General features: G+C 45.7%; 1 protein-coding gene across 6 annotated transcripts in view; it reads right to left on the bottom strand.

The window, feature by feature from the left end:
- DNM1 (dynamin 1) overlaps positions 1-17,032 on the bottom strand; it is a 70,153-nt gene extending 53,121 nt beyond the window's left edge. For all 6 annotated transcript variants that reach the window (XR_012654199.1, XR_012654198.1, XM_075056186.1 and 3 more), the window contains exon 1: positions 16,701-17,032. Coding sequence is in view for 4 of the 6 variants with exons in the window: in XM_075056186.1 (XP_074912287.1) it covers positions 16,701-16,861 (161 nt within the window). In the remaining 2 variants the exon portion in view is untranslated. The remainder of the gene's footprint in view (positions 1-16,700) is intronic.
- Between the last annotated feature and the right edge of the window lie 1,274 nt (positions 17,033-18,306).

The following is an 18,306-nucleotide window of genomic DNA, read 5'->3' on the forward strand; positions in this document are numbered from 1 at the left end:
AAGACAGGAAACCTTTCAGGAGACTGCCCCCTCCAAGAGAATCCACCTCCATAGAAAACTGCATGGCTGGCTGTTTGAAAGCCTACATACAGTAACTTTGGCAAGTCAAATCCAGTTCCTCATGAACAAGCATAACAGTGGGGTTTGTTTCACTGACATTTGGGACATAACAATGTGCCATGAAGAGACAGCAGCTGAATGAGCTTCCATCTCAGCCATAGGGCTTGTCTTCTCATCATGGGATGCAGCAAATTACTTGGCCACTGATCTAGATATACAGAGGTGACAGTCTCCAGTATTGTTCCCTGTGTCACCTTCTTGGTAATTTCTGGTGGAGCACAGATCTTCTCTTTCCTACAGAACAGGATAGAGCCTTTTGTTACTGAAATACATTGTCATACTTATGTGCTCTTGTGGGCCTCTGGGGGAACCCACATGCCTTCAACATCAAAAGTGTTTATCAAAAACATGTTTCTGCCACTCAGAACACATTTGTTGAGTCTGTGGGCTAAGGGGGCTCAGACAACTAGAAATGGGATAGGCCCTGTGCAATGTTCTCTCACACCACTGATACTTCAGCTGCAGTGGCCGTATTCAGACTTCAGCCTGCAGCACAGTTATAAACTTAGCTAAAGCAAAAAGGAAAGTGCATAGCAATTACTACATGAACGCTTGCTTAGAAACAGCTCTCTCCTCTGCCCCTCCCAGAGTGCACTAAATCTCTTCCAGAGTGCGCTAAATTCTGCTTTTCTGGCTTATCTCTGACTGCACAGACTGGTTCCCAGGAGTCACTGCGGTCAGCGCCTTTCTCATTCACTCTTCCCACATCTCCCTTCTTTGTATGTCACTCAGCCCCTCTCCTCTATGCAGGTCTCTGGAAGCAGAGGGATAAGATAAAAAGTTTTTCTATTATTTATCTTGATTTGAATCCTTTGGGCTGATTTTTCTGTTTCATATTCCACTAGCTTCAGGGTACATCGAAATCTGGAAGATAGCCGTATGCATTATGCCAAGTCATGGCTGCACTAGAGCTTCTATGCACAAGTTAATCTGATGCAGAACTACAGTTTTGTGGCTGTAACTGCTTCCACAAGGCAAGAGACATCCAAGGAGGTCAGAAGCATTCTTACACTTTAGGTACTACGCTTTTATTCAACGCCCTGGGGGCCTGCCAGCCTGCAGAGTAAACTGGCATAGCCAAGAGCTCACCCCAGGGATTTCTGCTGCTTTATGTCTACAGTAATTCCAAGGAAGCCAGTATACCCTAGCTTTATGCTTAGTAGACCTTACAGCAGGACCTGTCCTGACTTTCAAAGTGCACTGTATATATATTTTTAGATGGTCTGGAAGTAAGGGAGAGATGTTGCTACATTCTTCTGATGCACTCCTGCAAACCCATAACCAAGGGTTACCACATCCAATCAACTCACTGGCTGCGTTACAAAGCATAAAGCAAGAATTTGATAGAGCTCCACTCCACCCCTAACTCAGTTTATGTAACATGTACTGAAGAACCCAGATACAGTGAAGGGAGACAGAAGCAGAGCAAATAGAATTTCTCTCCATTAGAGAAGGCTACACAGCTGCTGCACTGCATCCGCAGGAGGGGAAGAAGAGAACAGACAAGGGAATACCTCAAGAAGCAGCTCACACACAGCCATTACCATTATTGCCAGTTTTCCATGGTCTGCTTTCCTTCCATCTAGAAATGTAAGCTTTCCCTCTCAGAGTCATTGCTGGGGCCTAGATAGGCAAGTACCTTTGGGACATGGGAGTCTGAAACACAGAGGTGATGGTCAGAACCTTTTGAAGGATCTGCACTAGGATCTTGCACAAGGGCACAGGGTCCATTTAAACTGTCTCAGTACTACAGACCACTAGGAATATATGGGTTTTAGTAAGTACTGTTCTTATTTGAACCTGTCGATCGAGGTTTATTATTCATGCTTTGATTCCTTCTCTGGGTTCACGAGATTAACTTTCATTTTAGAAGAAAGGTTTCAAAATCATCACCCCCAGTCACAGGACTTCAGGTGCTGGGACTTTCTGAAAGCAGTACACCAAATATAACAGGACATAGAAAAATGTCATCAGCAAGCAATGCTTGAAGCCTGTCTGAAAGATCTCAGCTTCCCCCAGTCCTTGTAGACACCACAAATAGTTCTCAGCTCTTACCTAGAAGAAGGTGTGCTGAAGTCTGAGCACAGTTCATCACCTTAGCCATCCCAATTGAAAAGTCTGGGCAGGATAAACAGTCACAGCTGTCTGTACTGTAATGCAGGCCTCCTTTCTGACTATGAGTGACCAAGGTTAACTTCTTTGCTTTTAAGTGCCATGGAGGGCTGTGACCCTGGGAATCCTGGCATACAATGACAGTGCCTTGTGTCATCCCTGCTGAGGAAGCCTGCAGTGGGAGCAGATTGGATCCACGTGCTTCTCTCCCTAGTTGTGATCACTGACTAGGTAGATAATCCCTTCACAGGCTGCTGCTCTACAATTGCAGTGCAGCAACCAATCCAATCTGAGAGCCAGAACCAGGCCCAGGGGGATAATTCCCCTCCTACTTCCCTACAACATGGCGAAATCTACTTGTTTCCATAGAAACAAATCAGTTTGATGTCCACATAGCTCCTGCATCCCTCACTGCTGTGCATCAGCCCCAAGCTGCTGAGGCTGAGATTTTAAGCATCTACAGCTCTAAGTCAACAATTTGCACAGGAAATAAGAGGTACTCCTGGCATACAAAACTGGCCATCTCACCCGAGATGTCATGTACCTCAGTTCATCTCTGCTGCAAGAGAATTAATTAGGAATATCCTTCCCCTCCTCCATTTTGAGGGTTGACTTATCTGCCAGATCCCTCCCTGCTATCTTCCTGCAGATGGGTTAGCCCAGAATACATGAGGACACAGAACACAGATGGGAAAGGAAAACAGGGCACTCCAACACCTCAAGTGCACTTGTGAGACAATTTCCTCTTTGTATTTTTGCAGGTAAAAACTCTAAAGAGCCTTTCTTGTTTGGAACTCTGTATTTTACTGTGGAGGATTATTTAGAGAGTGGTACAGCCTACAGTGCATTGCCTGATCTCAAAAAGTCACTGCCCATTATGGCAAATGCCGCATTGACTCTAGGCTGCAGTGCTGGGGAAGGAAAGAGTCTTAAGAGAATAGAAAATTGCAGCACTGCTGCTGCGCAGCTTCCTCTGGGATCTTTTGGGTAATAGAAAATGAAGTCCTGAATCTTGCTTGCTGCCCTGGGATATTCAAGGTAAAGAATAACACAGCACTGACTCTATATGACAATATCAGGAACTCAAGGGAATAAGCAGCCTGGTGTATCCTGAATGGATGTGGCAGTTAGGATTACACATTTGTGGAAAATGCAGCTTTGATTTCAAGAATTACAATCCTAGGAGAAAGAAAACAAGGCTGGTTTCACTCATTTAAAAAACAAACATAATACCAGATCTGGGTAGCAATACCAGGATTCAGGGGAAAAGCAACCACAGCACTGGGTCCAGAGGCCTCCAGAGCCACAGGTGTAACATTGCACTAGCGCAATGTATTCTCCACCACAGAAGCTGCAAATCAGACCTTTCCGTCTGCCTTGCTGACTTTTCACCATCATAGCATGAAAACAAGTTTTCCTTTTGCTCCCTCTGAAGCATATATACCCTGGCAAAAAAATGTCATGTAGATTTAATCTGCAGAATCTCCCTGCAACTTCCAGACAGTCTCAAAGAGGACAATACTAGGCATCAACACCCTAGAGCATCAAATTAGTGCAGTCCTGATGGCAGTAGTGAAGAAAGTTTTTTATGGCCATAAAGTAAACTCATGACCCAGCATCTTTGCTCATCTCTTTCTCAAGCCACACTGATCTGTCATAATACTGCAGTAACACTGCTCTGCTTTGGCACAAACAAATCTACTGACAAATCCTGGCTTTGCCGTAACAGAACGGTTGCAGCCCTGAAAAACATGACCTGTACAGCACCTGCAACTTGAGCTGGGAGAAAACAAAAGGACAAGCTGTACACTAAAACACTGGGACAGGAATGACTGATGGGAAAGCACAGCCACAATAACACCCTAGGATTAATGTATGCTAAGACCAATAGCCAACAGGCTGACCTTGCTATTTCCCACCACCAGTGTCTTAATCTGTCCTAGCTCTCTGGAGTCAGGCTGCAGCTGAGTCTAAACTAAAGGCTGCCCAGCACTAAAGGTTCTCCTGTGTTCAGGGACACCACTAGACTGTGCAGTGGTAACTAATATTCAAGCTATTCGTGACATGGAGACTCTGGATAAAAAGGGGTTTATCCCCCTTTTTGCCCTTTTCTCCTTCAGAAAAGGAAACTAGGTACTGTGAAAGACTCAAAGACACCAAACACTCATGGTAGGTGTCGTCTTAGATTTGTCAAAACTCCACCACCTCTGGAGTCCTGGTATTTGCTGCAAGACCTAAGAGAAGAACAAACATAGCTCAAGGCAGATTTCATCACTGCAATATGACACTTCTTCCACTTCCAGACAGCACTGTGTGCTAGAAAAGGAGACAGTCTCCCCAGAGCCTGAATGCCTTAAAGGGTGCAGACAACTGAAAGTTCATTGGAAGAGGCAAAATCACTTTGATGAGCCCACTAATACAAACCCAGAAGGAAGCTGTATGAGGAAAGGAGGTGGTCCCTCAAAAGCCATGATGTGCTATTAGTGGCCAGACATGGGTGGTGGGTTTATAAAATTGAATGCATGTGCCCTGACAATTTATCTCAGGTCAACGGTAAGAGGCAGAGTGTGTTGTGGGCATGGAGGTAGGCTGCTTCCCTTCCAACAGGCCAGGCAGGAAGGATGGAGTTCTGTGGGGTAACAGAGTTATGCTGCACTCAGGCATCCTGACCAAACTGTCCAAGGTGCATGATTGTCCTGCAGAGGGAACTTAAGATGCCAATTTATATCTCTGCTCTGCCTGGAGAAGTATGCAGGAACAGTGCCAAGCTCCTTGCTATGCACTGCATCTCTGCAGTTTCAGATATAATTAGGATCACCCTGGCTGGAAACATGGTGCAGAGGCACCGCTGCTTAAGCCCTTGAAGAAAAACCAGCAGACTGACTGCTAACACCTCTAGTGCACAGCAAAGTCAGAGGCATTAAACTCCACTTCAAAAACCACACAAGACATCTCCATTTCAGGCTCTACCAGAATGAAAGTTGGATCAATAGTCCAAGAAGAGATAGGCTTTTGACCTCCTGGCTGGTTCCAATGTGTCTGCCAGAGTCCTTTTGAACAACCAGTGGGACAGCACTTCTCATGTCCCAGGAAACATTTTTCTCTGGTAAAGTTTGGGCAGTGACCATAGAAGGTGACAAAAAGGCAGGTATATAGAGGAACATATCCACATAATTTCTAAAAGAGTCCAAGTCTTCATGGAAAACTTTTAGGGCTTAAATTCAAAAAGCAGAGGAGGGTCAAAATTCATGTTGCCTATTAATGGGCACTCTGAATCTATAGCAAGATTGTGGCATAGTGACCTGGACAAACAGACCAGAGTCTTCTGGTCTTCCATGCCTTTCCCTATTTTCCACAAGTAAAGGGTTTATCTAAATTCCTTCCCCCGGTATCTTCCCCCCCACCTCTTCAAACCAAGACACTGATTTCCAATAACATTGCTTTTGCCTGTCCAGGTGTCCAGTTTGAATTTAACTTTGTGCAAACAGAAAATGGCAAAATACCAAATGCTAATGCAGTGCCCCGCTTGTTCTTTTGCACTAAGTATTCTTTAAATATAACTCTTTCAATAGGCTATACAAATTCATTCAGGAAATTGACCTATTCAGATGAGTTTGGGGTACCAGGTCATTTGCAGGCCTGGTTTAACAAACACATTCTGTATGAACAGGCATAAACAGAGAGTAATGCGTCGGAACAGGAACATCAAATCAAAGTAGCACAGCCCAGAGGGAAGAAGTACATTGCTGGGATCTCTGCTGAGAACTGCACTGATGTAGAAGAGGTGACCTGAGTTTCAGCACTGGAGCTGCAGCATCAGTTCTACAGCATGACACATGTCATGCACCAATCCCTGAGGTTATTCTGCATTTTGGTATGTACCAATCTCCTCCTTACCTCTAGCTACATCCCCACTGCGACAGATCTCCTCTCAAGGCCACCACCATGCTCAGGCAATTCCCAGCTATTCATAGAGGAGCTTCTATTAAAAGTAAAAGCACAATCAGCTTAAGAAATAGCCTGAGATTACTCAAGAGATCACAGCAGCCAGAAAAAGAGAAAACCTAATGTGTATTAGAATCAAGGGGCCCCATCCTGACCCAGAGCAGTGTAAGTTCAGAGTAAATCATAAGCAAGTCAGTGGAGCTAAATATCAGCATAAAAACTTTGAGGGTTAGAGATTCTTTTTTTACTGGCTTAATCCTGAACTAACAAGTCATCAGGCATATTCCCCTGCTGACAGAGAACCGTTCCTGTGTTGGCAGGCAAGTGGCAAATGGACAGTTATTTTCATTATAAGCCCCTGTTAACTACTTGGATGAGGAAGAGTTCTTGGAGCTGAAACAGCCTGTTAATTTGTTGTCAGACCCCTGAGCCAGATCGTACATAACTTAGTCTGCCTTCACACATGCAAGAGTGGCAGGAAGGCAAAGAGGAGGAAGCTGAACAAAGGCTTCAAGATTTTTGCCTTTAGGTAGCTCTTTCCTCGTTCTAAGAAATTCAGCACAGCCTCCCCATCCCTGGATCTCCATTCTCAAAAACAAAAGCAAAAATAATAGCTTTTCCTAGTGCTCTCCAGGGTAAGTTAGCTCTCCTGTAAAAACATCTGCAGATGTTGAGAACCGACTACTCAGCATCTCTGCAGACTTCTGCCTACTGATGCTTTGAGAAAGGGCCTAAAAGCAGCTGAAAAACTACTCTGAAATACAGCTGCAGTTTATGTTCAGCTTTTATACAGCATTACAGCAACACTGCCTGGCTCTTCAGTCAAAATCCACAGCAATATCAGTTTAATATTGGCTACATCCTCTCAGGCATCCCATATACTACACTGGCCACTCTTGCATCAAGACTGTTTCACAGCCACAAAATGACAGTCCTAGCATAGTGAGACAGGATTCCAGCAATTCTCATGTTTGTTATGGTAGCATTAACTCTTCACCCTTCAACACAGCTGCAACAATGCAACCTAAAGCCATAAGAAACAGGAAAGGGAGTGTTAAAGGGGATTGTTGAGGCAATACACTATTAAAATAGTATTTTCACCCCCAGAGACTCGAGTTCAATTCTCATTTCAGACACAAGTGAGCAACTGGGTTTATTTCCAACCTCTTTTTATACAATTTATTGTTCATTGTGACTGCAACACAAGTATTTTAGTAGAGCTTATAGTTTTGGGACTAAGCCCTGATTTTTTAGGAAAGGAAGAGTTGACAGTGCAGGTCTTGGAAGTTTTAGGATTCTTTATATTTGTCTCTAGGAGCACTTAGGAAAACAGCATCTTTTAAAGAAAAAAAAAAAGTACCCTCAAACATCCATGTTAGAAATTTATGTTTTCAAAACAAAAGCTACACTGCTCTTCTGTTAACTTAATTGCCATGTCCAGGGCTCTAAGAAAAGCCACACAAGTCACAAGACTTGCAGAAAAGTGGCAGAAGTTGGCAAGTTTGCTTCCAGTCAGCAAGACACAGCTTGAGGAGCTTGCATAACGTCTGCTTCCAAGATGCTTCCAAAAGCATGTTATGCTGAACTGCAAGAAGCTACTGACCAGGAATTGAAACACCATCTCACTTCCATTTGGTCATGGCTGGGTCTGCCAAAGCTTTCAGAGCATCTAACATGGCAGAGAACAATCAGAGACACTGTTAGATTTCAGACTCAGGGCTCATTCTTCCTGTACTGTGCCTTGAAGGAAAGAAAAGCAGTTATCTATTATAGTCAGCACCAGCCTAGGAGCTGTGACAATCTTGAAGGTCATACAGGAAGCAATCGTCAGCAACTTAATTGTTCTGTCTGCCCATCTACACAAGATAGCTTAATAAAATTACTGAGCCACTTCATATTCAATTGTTATTAAAGTATTCACTAATAGGAGTTTGAAAACAAGAAGCTGGACATAAGTACAAAGTAGCAGCAAGTCACCTGGAATAATTGATTAAATATCTATCATTAAATTGCTCTCTCAGTTGCTAGTCACAATGTTTTGATGCATACTCTTGCCTGCTTCTCAGTAAACACTGAAATTGTCTAGTCCTCTCTTCATAGCCACCCCAATATTTATAGTAGTTAGTCCTGAGCAAGACATCCAATTCTCATGACTAAACTCCATCAAGTCACTCAAAAATAAGCATGATACATCACAGATAAATATAAATATAAAGAAATAGCTTTTTGGTGCTTTTCAGAACAAGTCCTGCTTGCAGTCTGACCACCTCCAGGTGTGATCAGACCATCTGAGTGTTTAATGCAACTAGGACAAAACCCTGGGCTCATTCCTCCATAGGGCTGCATTACTCATCCCTGCTCTGAAAGACTACGCTAAAAAAATTTTTAAGTGCTACCAGTTCATCTAGTACAGCCTCTCATCTCCCAGTGCTTTTTAAGAATGCCCCGATTCCTCAAATCCAGTGTCTGACCTATGCCAGCAGCCAAAGGTGGCTGCATCAGTCCCAACCTCTCTGCAGAGCAGACCTAAGTAACCAGCAGCACTGGGCAAAGGAGGCTGCACGAACAGCTAAAGCTCTTGGCACACCACTTCTGGAGAGAAAGCAGGTCTTTCAAAGGGCTCAGGCAGACATCGCTGTACCACCCTTGCAGAGTTTTAATTCATTGTTAGGAAAAATAGTTTCCTACTTTATTGTTAACCTTTTCAACTGCTATTTCAAGTGTCCATTAATGATATACACCTACATGACATGAGACCAACAGCCTCTCCTTTCTACAATTGGAGAAAGAGGTATAAAAAATTAGTCACAAAATAATTTCGTTTCAGACCTGAGAACAGAACTCTATCTCAAGGCTGAACGTGCCCATCTGCCTGTTATCAGAGACAATATCCCTTTACCTTGAGCTTTCACTCTCTATCAGGATATGCAAAACCAGGTCTGAGATCAGGAAAAGAAAATTTCAAGTGGAATGAGAAACTGTCCCACTAGTGAGCTGTTTTCCCACCATGCATGACTAGATTTCTTTTTTTTTTTTTGAGCAGATTTAGTTTTAGCTCTCCTCCCAACTAGCAGTACTCTGACTCATATGGTTACAGATCTGTGAGTCCAAGAAGGACAGTATTACACCCAAAACTTTGGGGTGTTTTTTTCTTAGTGGCATATCAAGGAAGTAAGTTTATCCTGCATATTACCAGTAAATTTCCTTTCACAGATGCCACCTCAAAACCAATTTTACATTGGGCATATAGGCTGAACACCATATGCTTCTAGGTGACTGTCTGCCACCCCTTCAGCAAATCTTATGGTTTTGCCACTCAAATGCACTGCCTGAAACAAAAATCTGAGTATTGGCTCACATGGGTGGAGCACACATGGGTTTACTCGTCTAATAAATTCACTGCTCAAGGCATCATAACAAGTTTCACCCCAGCAGCTAGAACACAGCAAGAACTGTTTTCTTGATTAACTTAAGCTAAGTTGTCAACTTCTTCCATTTGTCCTCAAAAAGGTTCAGCTTAAAGATGCTAAGAAGTCTTTACTCAGAAGACTTTTTACTCACACTTGTACAGACAGGCTCAAACTTGAAATTAAGTACAAAGTAGGGACATTCAGTAATTCACCAGATCAAGAAGGGGATTAGCTTCCTGCCTTAGAATAACATTTTCAGAGGTTGCCTGAGATAGGAGGTTCTGCAGACAGTCTCCCACACCTTCTATTTAAGCCTAGGGGAATTCTGCTTGCTCAGAGCATCTGGAGAAGTCAGGTTCAAGGACTTTACTTGGCATCCCCAGCTAGGTATTGAACTATGGCTGCTGAAAACAATCAGTAACCTTTAAAAATAGAAGTTTGTCTTTGCTTTGCCTTTTTTTTTTTTTTGGACTGTGTGAAAAGTTATAAGCATGTGGAGTTTTGAAAACCAGTAACAGCTAACAGTTTCAGCATAGGGGAATGGTTTGGGGAACTTCTGACTTCTTTCCCCCACTGCTTTTGCAGACTCTTCACAGCCCTGTATCACAGCATACTGTTTATAGAGCAAACACACACACAAAAAAAAAACCACAACACTTACCTATCTCAAAGTACAGTAAGGACTAATCAAAGCTCAGGATGCTCTTAGATTCCCAACATGAGGATTATCATGGTAACAAGGAAGAGTCCACATTAGCGAAGAAGGCATCCTCCTTATCTGCCAGCTATCAGGTGATGAATTCCAGCAATGACAAGGCAACCTGTCATTTTCACACACCAGTAGGTCTAGGCAAGCCCCAACTTGCACAATACTGAGCATCAGCTTCCAAACTAGAGATACAGCTGGTTTCCTTTCCCTGGGTAAATTCTGATATGATTGGAGACATGCCATAAGGATCCCTTTTCCTAGTGAATATAAGGCTAAGGGGCAGTTACCAGAAGTATGAGATCATCACTAAAGAGTTAAGCTGAAGAATACAGTCAGTGAGATCTGCGGAGAACATCTAACTGCTGCAGGAAGTAGAAAAGGTATTGGACTTATATTTATTTGATTTAACTCCTATAACATTAAAGCAAGTAGTCAGAGGACAAATACAGGCAGACACTGCTGCTGCATCTGCAAATGTAGAGATTCATGCTTCCCCCCCCCCTTACAGCCATCCATGTTATGTTATAACTTAATTATGTATCTCCTCCTAGCATTCCTCCTCCCACAAATGTTTGCTCAGAGCTGTACAGATTTCTCTTAAATTATTTTATCTTGTGTTCTGCTGTAACACATTATCCATTTCCCCCAGTGTTCCGTATTTTCTTCCTTCCCCAATTAATCTGAGATGATAATAGGTATTTTCTTCACTGAAGACCAAAGGCTTGATATTTGAATGGCTATTATTTGACCACAATTTATTTCTCCAAACAGCAGAATCCTACTCCTGGCTCTTGCATCATCCTCTGCATCCCTAAATAAGTCAGTTCCCAAGCAATGCCTACATCTTTAACCCACAAATACACAACAGCATTTGGTCAGCTCACAGATGTATTTATCATAAAACAATTAAGGGTCCATGACTTGCAATTACTCTCTCTGCCAGCACTCTGGGCATATAAACGTATCTCAAAGCAGAACACAAAAAAAACACCTAGAAGAATCATATTTAAGGACCCCTTCTCTGGCCAGAGCAGAGCAAGTTAGTGAGTGTGTCTTCTTGTTTAAATTTAAATCTGCTGCTAAAGTACTGCACCGATGCTCAACATTACCCAGCACAGCGGACATCGTCAATCTATACATAACATAGCTATGATTTTTAGATTTAAACACTCAGTTCTCTTCATAGCACTCAAGCTCACAAAGCATGTACTACAGCAGAAGCCTGAGCAACTTAAAAGCACAAAGATTGTTGAAAAAAGTTTTCCTGCAGTATCTCAACAAGCCAAGTATCTGCATCTCTGTATGCATCCCTATAGGATCTTTCACTTCTAAGCTGCTAAATACTGCTGTTGCCCTCTGAAGGCATTTTGCTGGAGAAGTTTCCCATAACAAAGCAAAGTATGTATTATTAAAGAAAGCATTCCCTCATCACATCTTGGGGGTGTAAGTATTTATCTCTAAATGGCTGGGGAAGGTTGAGATAGGAAGATACTAAGCTGCTCCTCAAAGTTATACCTGAAACAAAACTAAATCCTGTGGCTTCAAGACCTAGCTTTGCATTTTCAGTATGTGACATCAGAAGGCAAAGACACAGTTACAGTACATACTGCCTGGCCCTTGCCTTGTTTTATCAGGGCAATTACTGTAGCACAAGTACCAAGTTTAATAGGTACCTCTCCTTACCACTGCCACAGGCAGTGCAGTGCTGCATTTTCCCTGCTCTTTTACCCATGCTGAAATTTTGGGTTGCTAGGAGAGGCAAGGTTAGCCTAACCCAGTTTAGGTCTGTGCTTGCCTCCAATTTCCTTCTAGGTGACATACAAACATCATCTAATTCAGCATATACCACTGGAGCCTGGTGACAGACTGCTAAGTGCCCCTATTTGGTTTGGGACATAAAAGCTCCCAAAAGAGGATGCTTTTGAGGCAATGCTCAGGTCTGGGGTCAAGTAAACCCTGATTCACTTCCCACAACTTTGGCACTGCTTAGCTCCCATGATCATAAACAAGATGGTTTCACCTCTATTCAAGTCCTTCCACCTACTGTTCCCAGTCCTTAGTCATTGCCTCCTCAGCAGCCCCCTTAAACCATCTGTTCTCCAGAAGTCAGAGGTGCCTTGTTTTCTCCATGAAGAGCAATGCAGCTGTCCTAGCAGGGCTGAGCAGCATGCTGCCTTGGATCAGACAAGAACAAGGCACAGACATTTATGCAGCCATCTGAACACAGCCCAGTGCTTTCAGTTTTTCCTGTTTGTAAAGCAGAGGTTAACAGTAATACTCCCACAAATCCAAAGATTTGTGTAACAGTGCTCTGAGATCTTTGGATTTAAATACACATACTCGGATTTGTTATTTTCACATGGCAAAATAAGAGTGGCACAAACATGGATGATTTTACAAACAGCTTTGTGGGCTGTCTTGTACATCCCCCTTTCTTGGCCCTTTCGGCACTCTCAAGTCAAATTAGCAGATATCACAAGGTTTGTTCTTTTTAATGGGACCGATTTTGCTGGTACTGGTGCCTGCTCTAAGATCTTCTAATTTAAGAAAGGTAGCAGTAGGGAAGTAACACCACCATAAGAATGGACTAAATGACCCCTGAGGTCCCTTCCAACCTGAGTTCCCTACAAGCCTATAACCACCCCAACAGGAAATGCCTGGAGCTGACCCAATTAACCTTCCTTCCAGTTCTGGGGCCCAGGATAAACCAGTCTACGAAGAGATGTATCACCTGTCTGGCTTCTACGTGGCTTCTCTCGTCTCTTCAGTGATTTTAACACCATCAGCCGGTATCCTAGTCACCATGCTGAGTCTCCGGCAGCAAAAACACACATAGCAGCCACACTGACATCTGGTATTATAAATACAGGCTCTGCACTGTTGGATAATCTGTTAACAGCAGAGTAAGTGACACTGGAAGAGTAATTAGCAGCAACTAGTAACCCATCACATTCAGGAGGAAAAAAAGTAGTATTTGTTTGGTAAATGTGCTGGTTTCAGCTGGAATAGAGTTAATTTTCTTCATAGTAGCTAGCATGGGGCTATGTTTTGGATTTGTGCTGAAAACAGCGTTGATAATGAGATGTGTTTGTTACTGCTGAGCAGTGCTTACACAGAGTCAAGGCCTTTTCTGCTTCTCACACCACCCCACCAGCAAGGAGACTGGGGGTGCACAAGGAGTTGGGAGAGGACACAGCCAGGACAGCTGACCCCAACTGACCAAAGGGATATTCCATACCATATGACATCATGCTCAGCATATAGAGCTGGGGAAAGAAGGAAGGAGGGGACGTTCGGAGTGATGGCATTTGTCTTCCCAAGTCACCATTAACACATGACGGAGCCCTGCTTTCCTGGAGATGGCTGAACACCTGTCTGCCAATGGGAAGTACTGAATGAACTCCTTGTTTTGCTTTGCTTGTGCACATGACTTCTGCTTTACCTATTCAACTCTTTATCTCAGCCCATGAGCTTTCTCACTTTTACCCTTCCAGTTCTCTCTCCCATCCCACTGTGAGGGAGGTAAGCGAGTGACTGCATGGTACTTAGTTGCCAGCTAGGGTTAAACCTTGACAGTAAGACATTAACTAAACATTGATTGCAGTCAGCACCACTCCTCTGTGCTTCGAGGTTTACAGCGTGCGTGGGATTTAGTGCTACTGCAAGGTGCCCGCAGCAGCCCTAGACTGAAGTCCTGCATAGGCACAGGCTAGGTCTGGCAGTGGGAGCAAGCATGCTGACCTGCTATGTGAACATGCCTTGATGGCAATTTGAAAGGAGCCCCGCAGGTACTGAGCAGGGAAACCAGCCCTGGCAAGGCCTCCAGCCCCTCTGCCGAAGTGTCCCCATCAAGCACATCAGTCAGTACCAACTGCATCAGCATTTGTTCTTGCACAAATTTCCATCCACTCAGAGAGAAACTCATCAGCACTCACATTCACTGTGCAGTGAGCAGCTGCTGAGCAATAGCTGCACCACCATCCTCGTATCAAGCTGGAGCAGTGGCATATGTCATGTCCACACTACAGCAATAATTGTATTCGTACACAGTAGGTCTACAGACAGTTTCTTCTTACGCCTATTCAGACAAGAAAACAAACACTATCACAATTACATTGAGGAGCCATGCTTATTCTGGATACCATTGCCATAGCTTCTTATCATTGTTTCCAAGAGCCACACAAAAAGAAAAGAGACTATACATTACAGCAGGGCCCCAACATTATTTTAACAGGATTGGGTTTTGCAGCATATACACATACATTCTGTGGCAAGATGTCTCACGTTACCAGTCTCTAAACTAGCCAGCACTCAAGGGTATCAAATGGAGAAAGACCTCTTCCCTTTGACATATTTTCCATTTCCACTCCAATTATTTCCTCTAAATGCTTTTCTACAGACAGGTGTCTCAGCTTCTGCTCAGGGGACCCTTCATTATTTCATTTCTAAAAGCCACAGCACTATAACTTGCTGCTGCTAGAGAGACAACTGATGGGACACAGTGAGGTCACAAGCTCTCCTGGGAGAGGGCTCATCAGAAAGAGACAGAAAACAATTTAATTCATTTGGTCTTGACCAGGCAGATAAAATCCCCAGTTCTCAACTGGTGCCCATGGAGATGCACCAAGGATTAATATATCCCCTCCTGTTTGCTCAGTCTAAAAGAGAGAGGCAGCATACCCTGATACACTGACTGTCCTTTAGACAAACCCTCCTCTAGCCTGACAGCCATACATTATATATTACGCCACTGCAGCACTGACTGCATAGATCCTCTAAAAAGGATTTACGAGGTTAGGCTGCCAGTACTTAGAAAGCATGAAAACAGCAGAGCCAACAGGTGAACCTGTTTTGCTCACATATTTCTGGAGATCTATTTTCCCCTTCTTAGAAAGCTACAGCACAGCAAGTTTTTCACTTTGGTGGTAGGAATCATTATTTTCTCTCTCTGTCTGTGGACAAACAAGTGGATCCTGGTCTATGACCTGAGGCTCAGTAAAATGTGTTCCTGCAATGTCCTTCCCTTGGCATGATTCCCAGCATCCCTGGGGAATACTGCATGGACTGCTGGAAGTTAGCTAGAAAGGATCCCAAACTCTTTGAATGTGTATTTACAGTGAAGAAAAAAAAAAAATCTTATTCCAACCATGCTTTCTTTGCACCAGATACAATCCCTGTGCCTTATTCCTAGTACATACAGCACAGCCTGCACTCACTGCTCGAGGCTACTCTTGCACAAGTCCAGAATTTGGGGCTACTTGCAGCTAAACAAGCAATTCATACACACCGCAGACCCTTCCAACAGTAGAAAAGCTTTATAAGCCATCCGGCAGCAAACAGCTTAAAAGAAAAAGTGGGGGTGGGGGAAAGACACCCAATAGATGTCACAAATACAGTTTGCTGAAAGAAAAACCCACGCAAGCATCTGACCAGGTATCACAGCAGTCCCTGCTTTTAAGACAAGTCACCATCAAACTCCATGCCCGTCACAGGATTAAAAAAAAAAACCTAGATAACTAAATCCTGTGTATCGCAGAATGCAATTAATTAACAAGGCCAGAAACAAGCTGAGTAACAACCCCCCTCCCCAGGTGTTGTGTGTCTATGCTGGAGCTGATAACCAGGCAGCGCGGTCTGCAATTTACTCAAGTTGCAGATGATGAATGCGAAGGTCACATGAAGGGAAGGCATCGGTATATTGCCTGTCACAAAATGGTAGCACCCGGGGATTTGAGCATATAGGAGAGAGATAACCCCGTCCTTCCTATAGCCTCCCCGCAGCTCCTGACATGGCATCCGCTATGGAGGACAGCGAGGCAGCGCTGGGGGAGGGGGACGGAGCAGATTAAACTTAAACACCCCCCCCACCTCCTTCCCAGCGACAACATCCATCTCTCGAAGCCCCGCGGAGGGGGCACCCCGGCCCGACGGCCCCACACCGAGCAGGGAAGGGAGATGGGGCCGGTTCCCCTACTGACATTTCAGCCCCCCCCTCCCCTTATGTAACAGCCGGGGCTCACCTCCCGACGTTGGCGGGGGTCGGGGGGGCTCACCCACCGGCCCCGAAGGTGCGACAAAAGCGGGGACCCCGCTGCGGAGATTTCCCCCCCCCCCCCGAGGAGGGGGGAGACCTCCTCCGCCCCTCCCTGCCCCTGCACCGCAGCGCCCGGGCGTCCCGCAGCGCTGCCCCGTTACTGCGCTGCCCGCGCACCGCACATGCCCCCGGCAGCTCCGCCGGAGAGCTGCGCTGCCCGCGCATCCAGCCGGTACGGCCGTGCACCGCGCCGCTCCGCGCACCGCGCCGCTCCGCGCTCCCGGCAGCTCTGCCCGTGCCCCGCGCTCCCCCCCCCCCCTTCCCTCCCCGCAGCCCTGCCTGCGGCGGGGTTCCCCAGGGACCCCCTTACCTCCCCACGAAATTCTCCAGCACGGAGCTCTTGCCGGCGCTCTGCCCCCCCACCACGGCGATCTGCGGCAGGTCGAGGTTGGCGTTCTGCCCGATGGCGGCGAAGGCGTCCTGCAGCCGGTTGACCAGCGGGATGAGGTCCTCCATCCCGCGGTTCCCCATGGCTGCGGCGCGGCACCGGCTCCTCGCACAGGCGAGCTCACGCTACCTCCCTTCACCGCGCACCTCACCGGAGGGCAGCCCGGCTCTTCCCGCCCCGGCCGGTGGGCACCGGCACCAGCCCGCTCCCCTCGACCCGCTCGACGCCGCCCGCTCCCGCCCGGGCTCCGCTCGCCTCAGCCCGCCCCGCCGCGCCTGCAGACAGCCGCGCGCTGCCGCCAGGGGGCCTTAAGGGCAGCGGCGCCGCGCTGCATCCTGGGAGATGTAGTCCGGGCGGGCTGTGGGGAGGGTGGGTGGGTAGCAAAACCCTCTCCTCTGAGGCCAGGGATGGCGCCAGGGTCTGTGCCCGGAGACGCTTTGAACGGCCCAGCTCGCTCCACCGAAACCAGAGCAGCACAGGCTGTCCCCAGGCCTCGAGGGCTGCGTGGTGCCATGGGCTGCCCGTGGCAGGTTGACACCGGTATGGCCCAGCCGGTGTGCGTGCGCGGCCCAGTCAGCATGCCCCAGTCGGTGTGCCTGCCTGGTTCAGTCGCTGTACCTGTCCGTGAGCCTGTACAGCTCCGTCACTATCCCTGTAGGGTTCAGTCACTATACCTACGCAGTGCAGCCAACGTACAGGTGTGATCTGGTCAATGTGCCCGTATGGTTGGTCACCACACCTTCACAGTTTGGTCACTACACCTGCACAGTTTGGTATTTACACCCATACATGTTTGGTCGATAAGTCTGTGCAGTTTGGTCACAGTACCTGTGAAGTTGGTTGACGCACCCGTACGGGAGGGCTCTGTGCCGGGACAGCACTTGTGGAATTGCCAGAGTGCAATAAATAGTCCATATGATTAAACCAGAGGCTTGCAAAAGCACTACTGCACTTCTGCTGCTTCATCTTCATTCAAACATGGTTGGAAAATGCATCAATTTCTGTTTATAGCTGCAAAACACTAGATGTTGTTGTTGCTACGTTTGTTTTACAGAAGCAAACACTTCATTTTACATAGTTAGAACTTGTTTTTAAAAATCACTTGTCTACAATAAAGAAGCAAATGTTTGATTTTAGGTTTTTAGAAGGGCTGGGTTTTTAATAGGAATATAATGTGAGGCCATATTTGATTTGAAAGCATAGCAGTGAAAACAAGTGTTCAGAAAAGAAGCCGATGGCTAGCAGTGACTCAGGAGGATGGAGAATGCTGCATTTCAAACACCTCTCAGTTCGTGCTACCCAGTACTCTTGTTCACAGCTCGGAGAGAGCTGGGGGTGGTGGGGGAAAGGAGTAACAAAAAACTGCAACAGATTTCAAGCTGTTTTGTTTTAAACAGCAACTTTTTAGTTATAATGATTCTAAGGGAGATTTCACAGATGTCCATCAAATGTAATCCGTGCAAAAATACCTACCTGGGTGTACAGAGAAACTGGAACCACCACACTGAGGGGTGGATTTGCCTCACTC

Source organism: Buteo buteo, chromosome 23 (genome assembly GCF_964188355.1).
Source record: "Buteo buteo chromosome 23, bButBut1.hap1.1, whole genome shotgun sequence".
Lineage (NCBI taxonomy): Eukaryota > Metazoa > Chordata > Aves > Accipitriformes > Accipitridae > Buteo > Buteo buteo.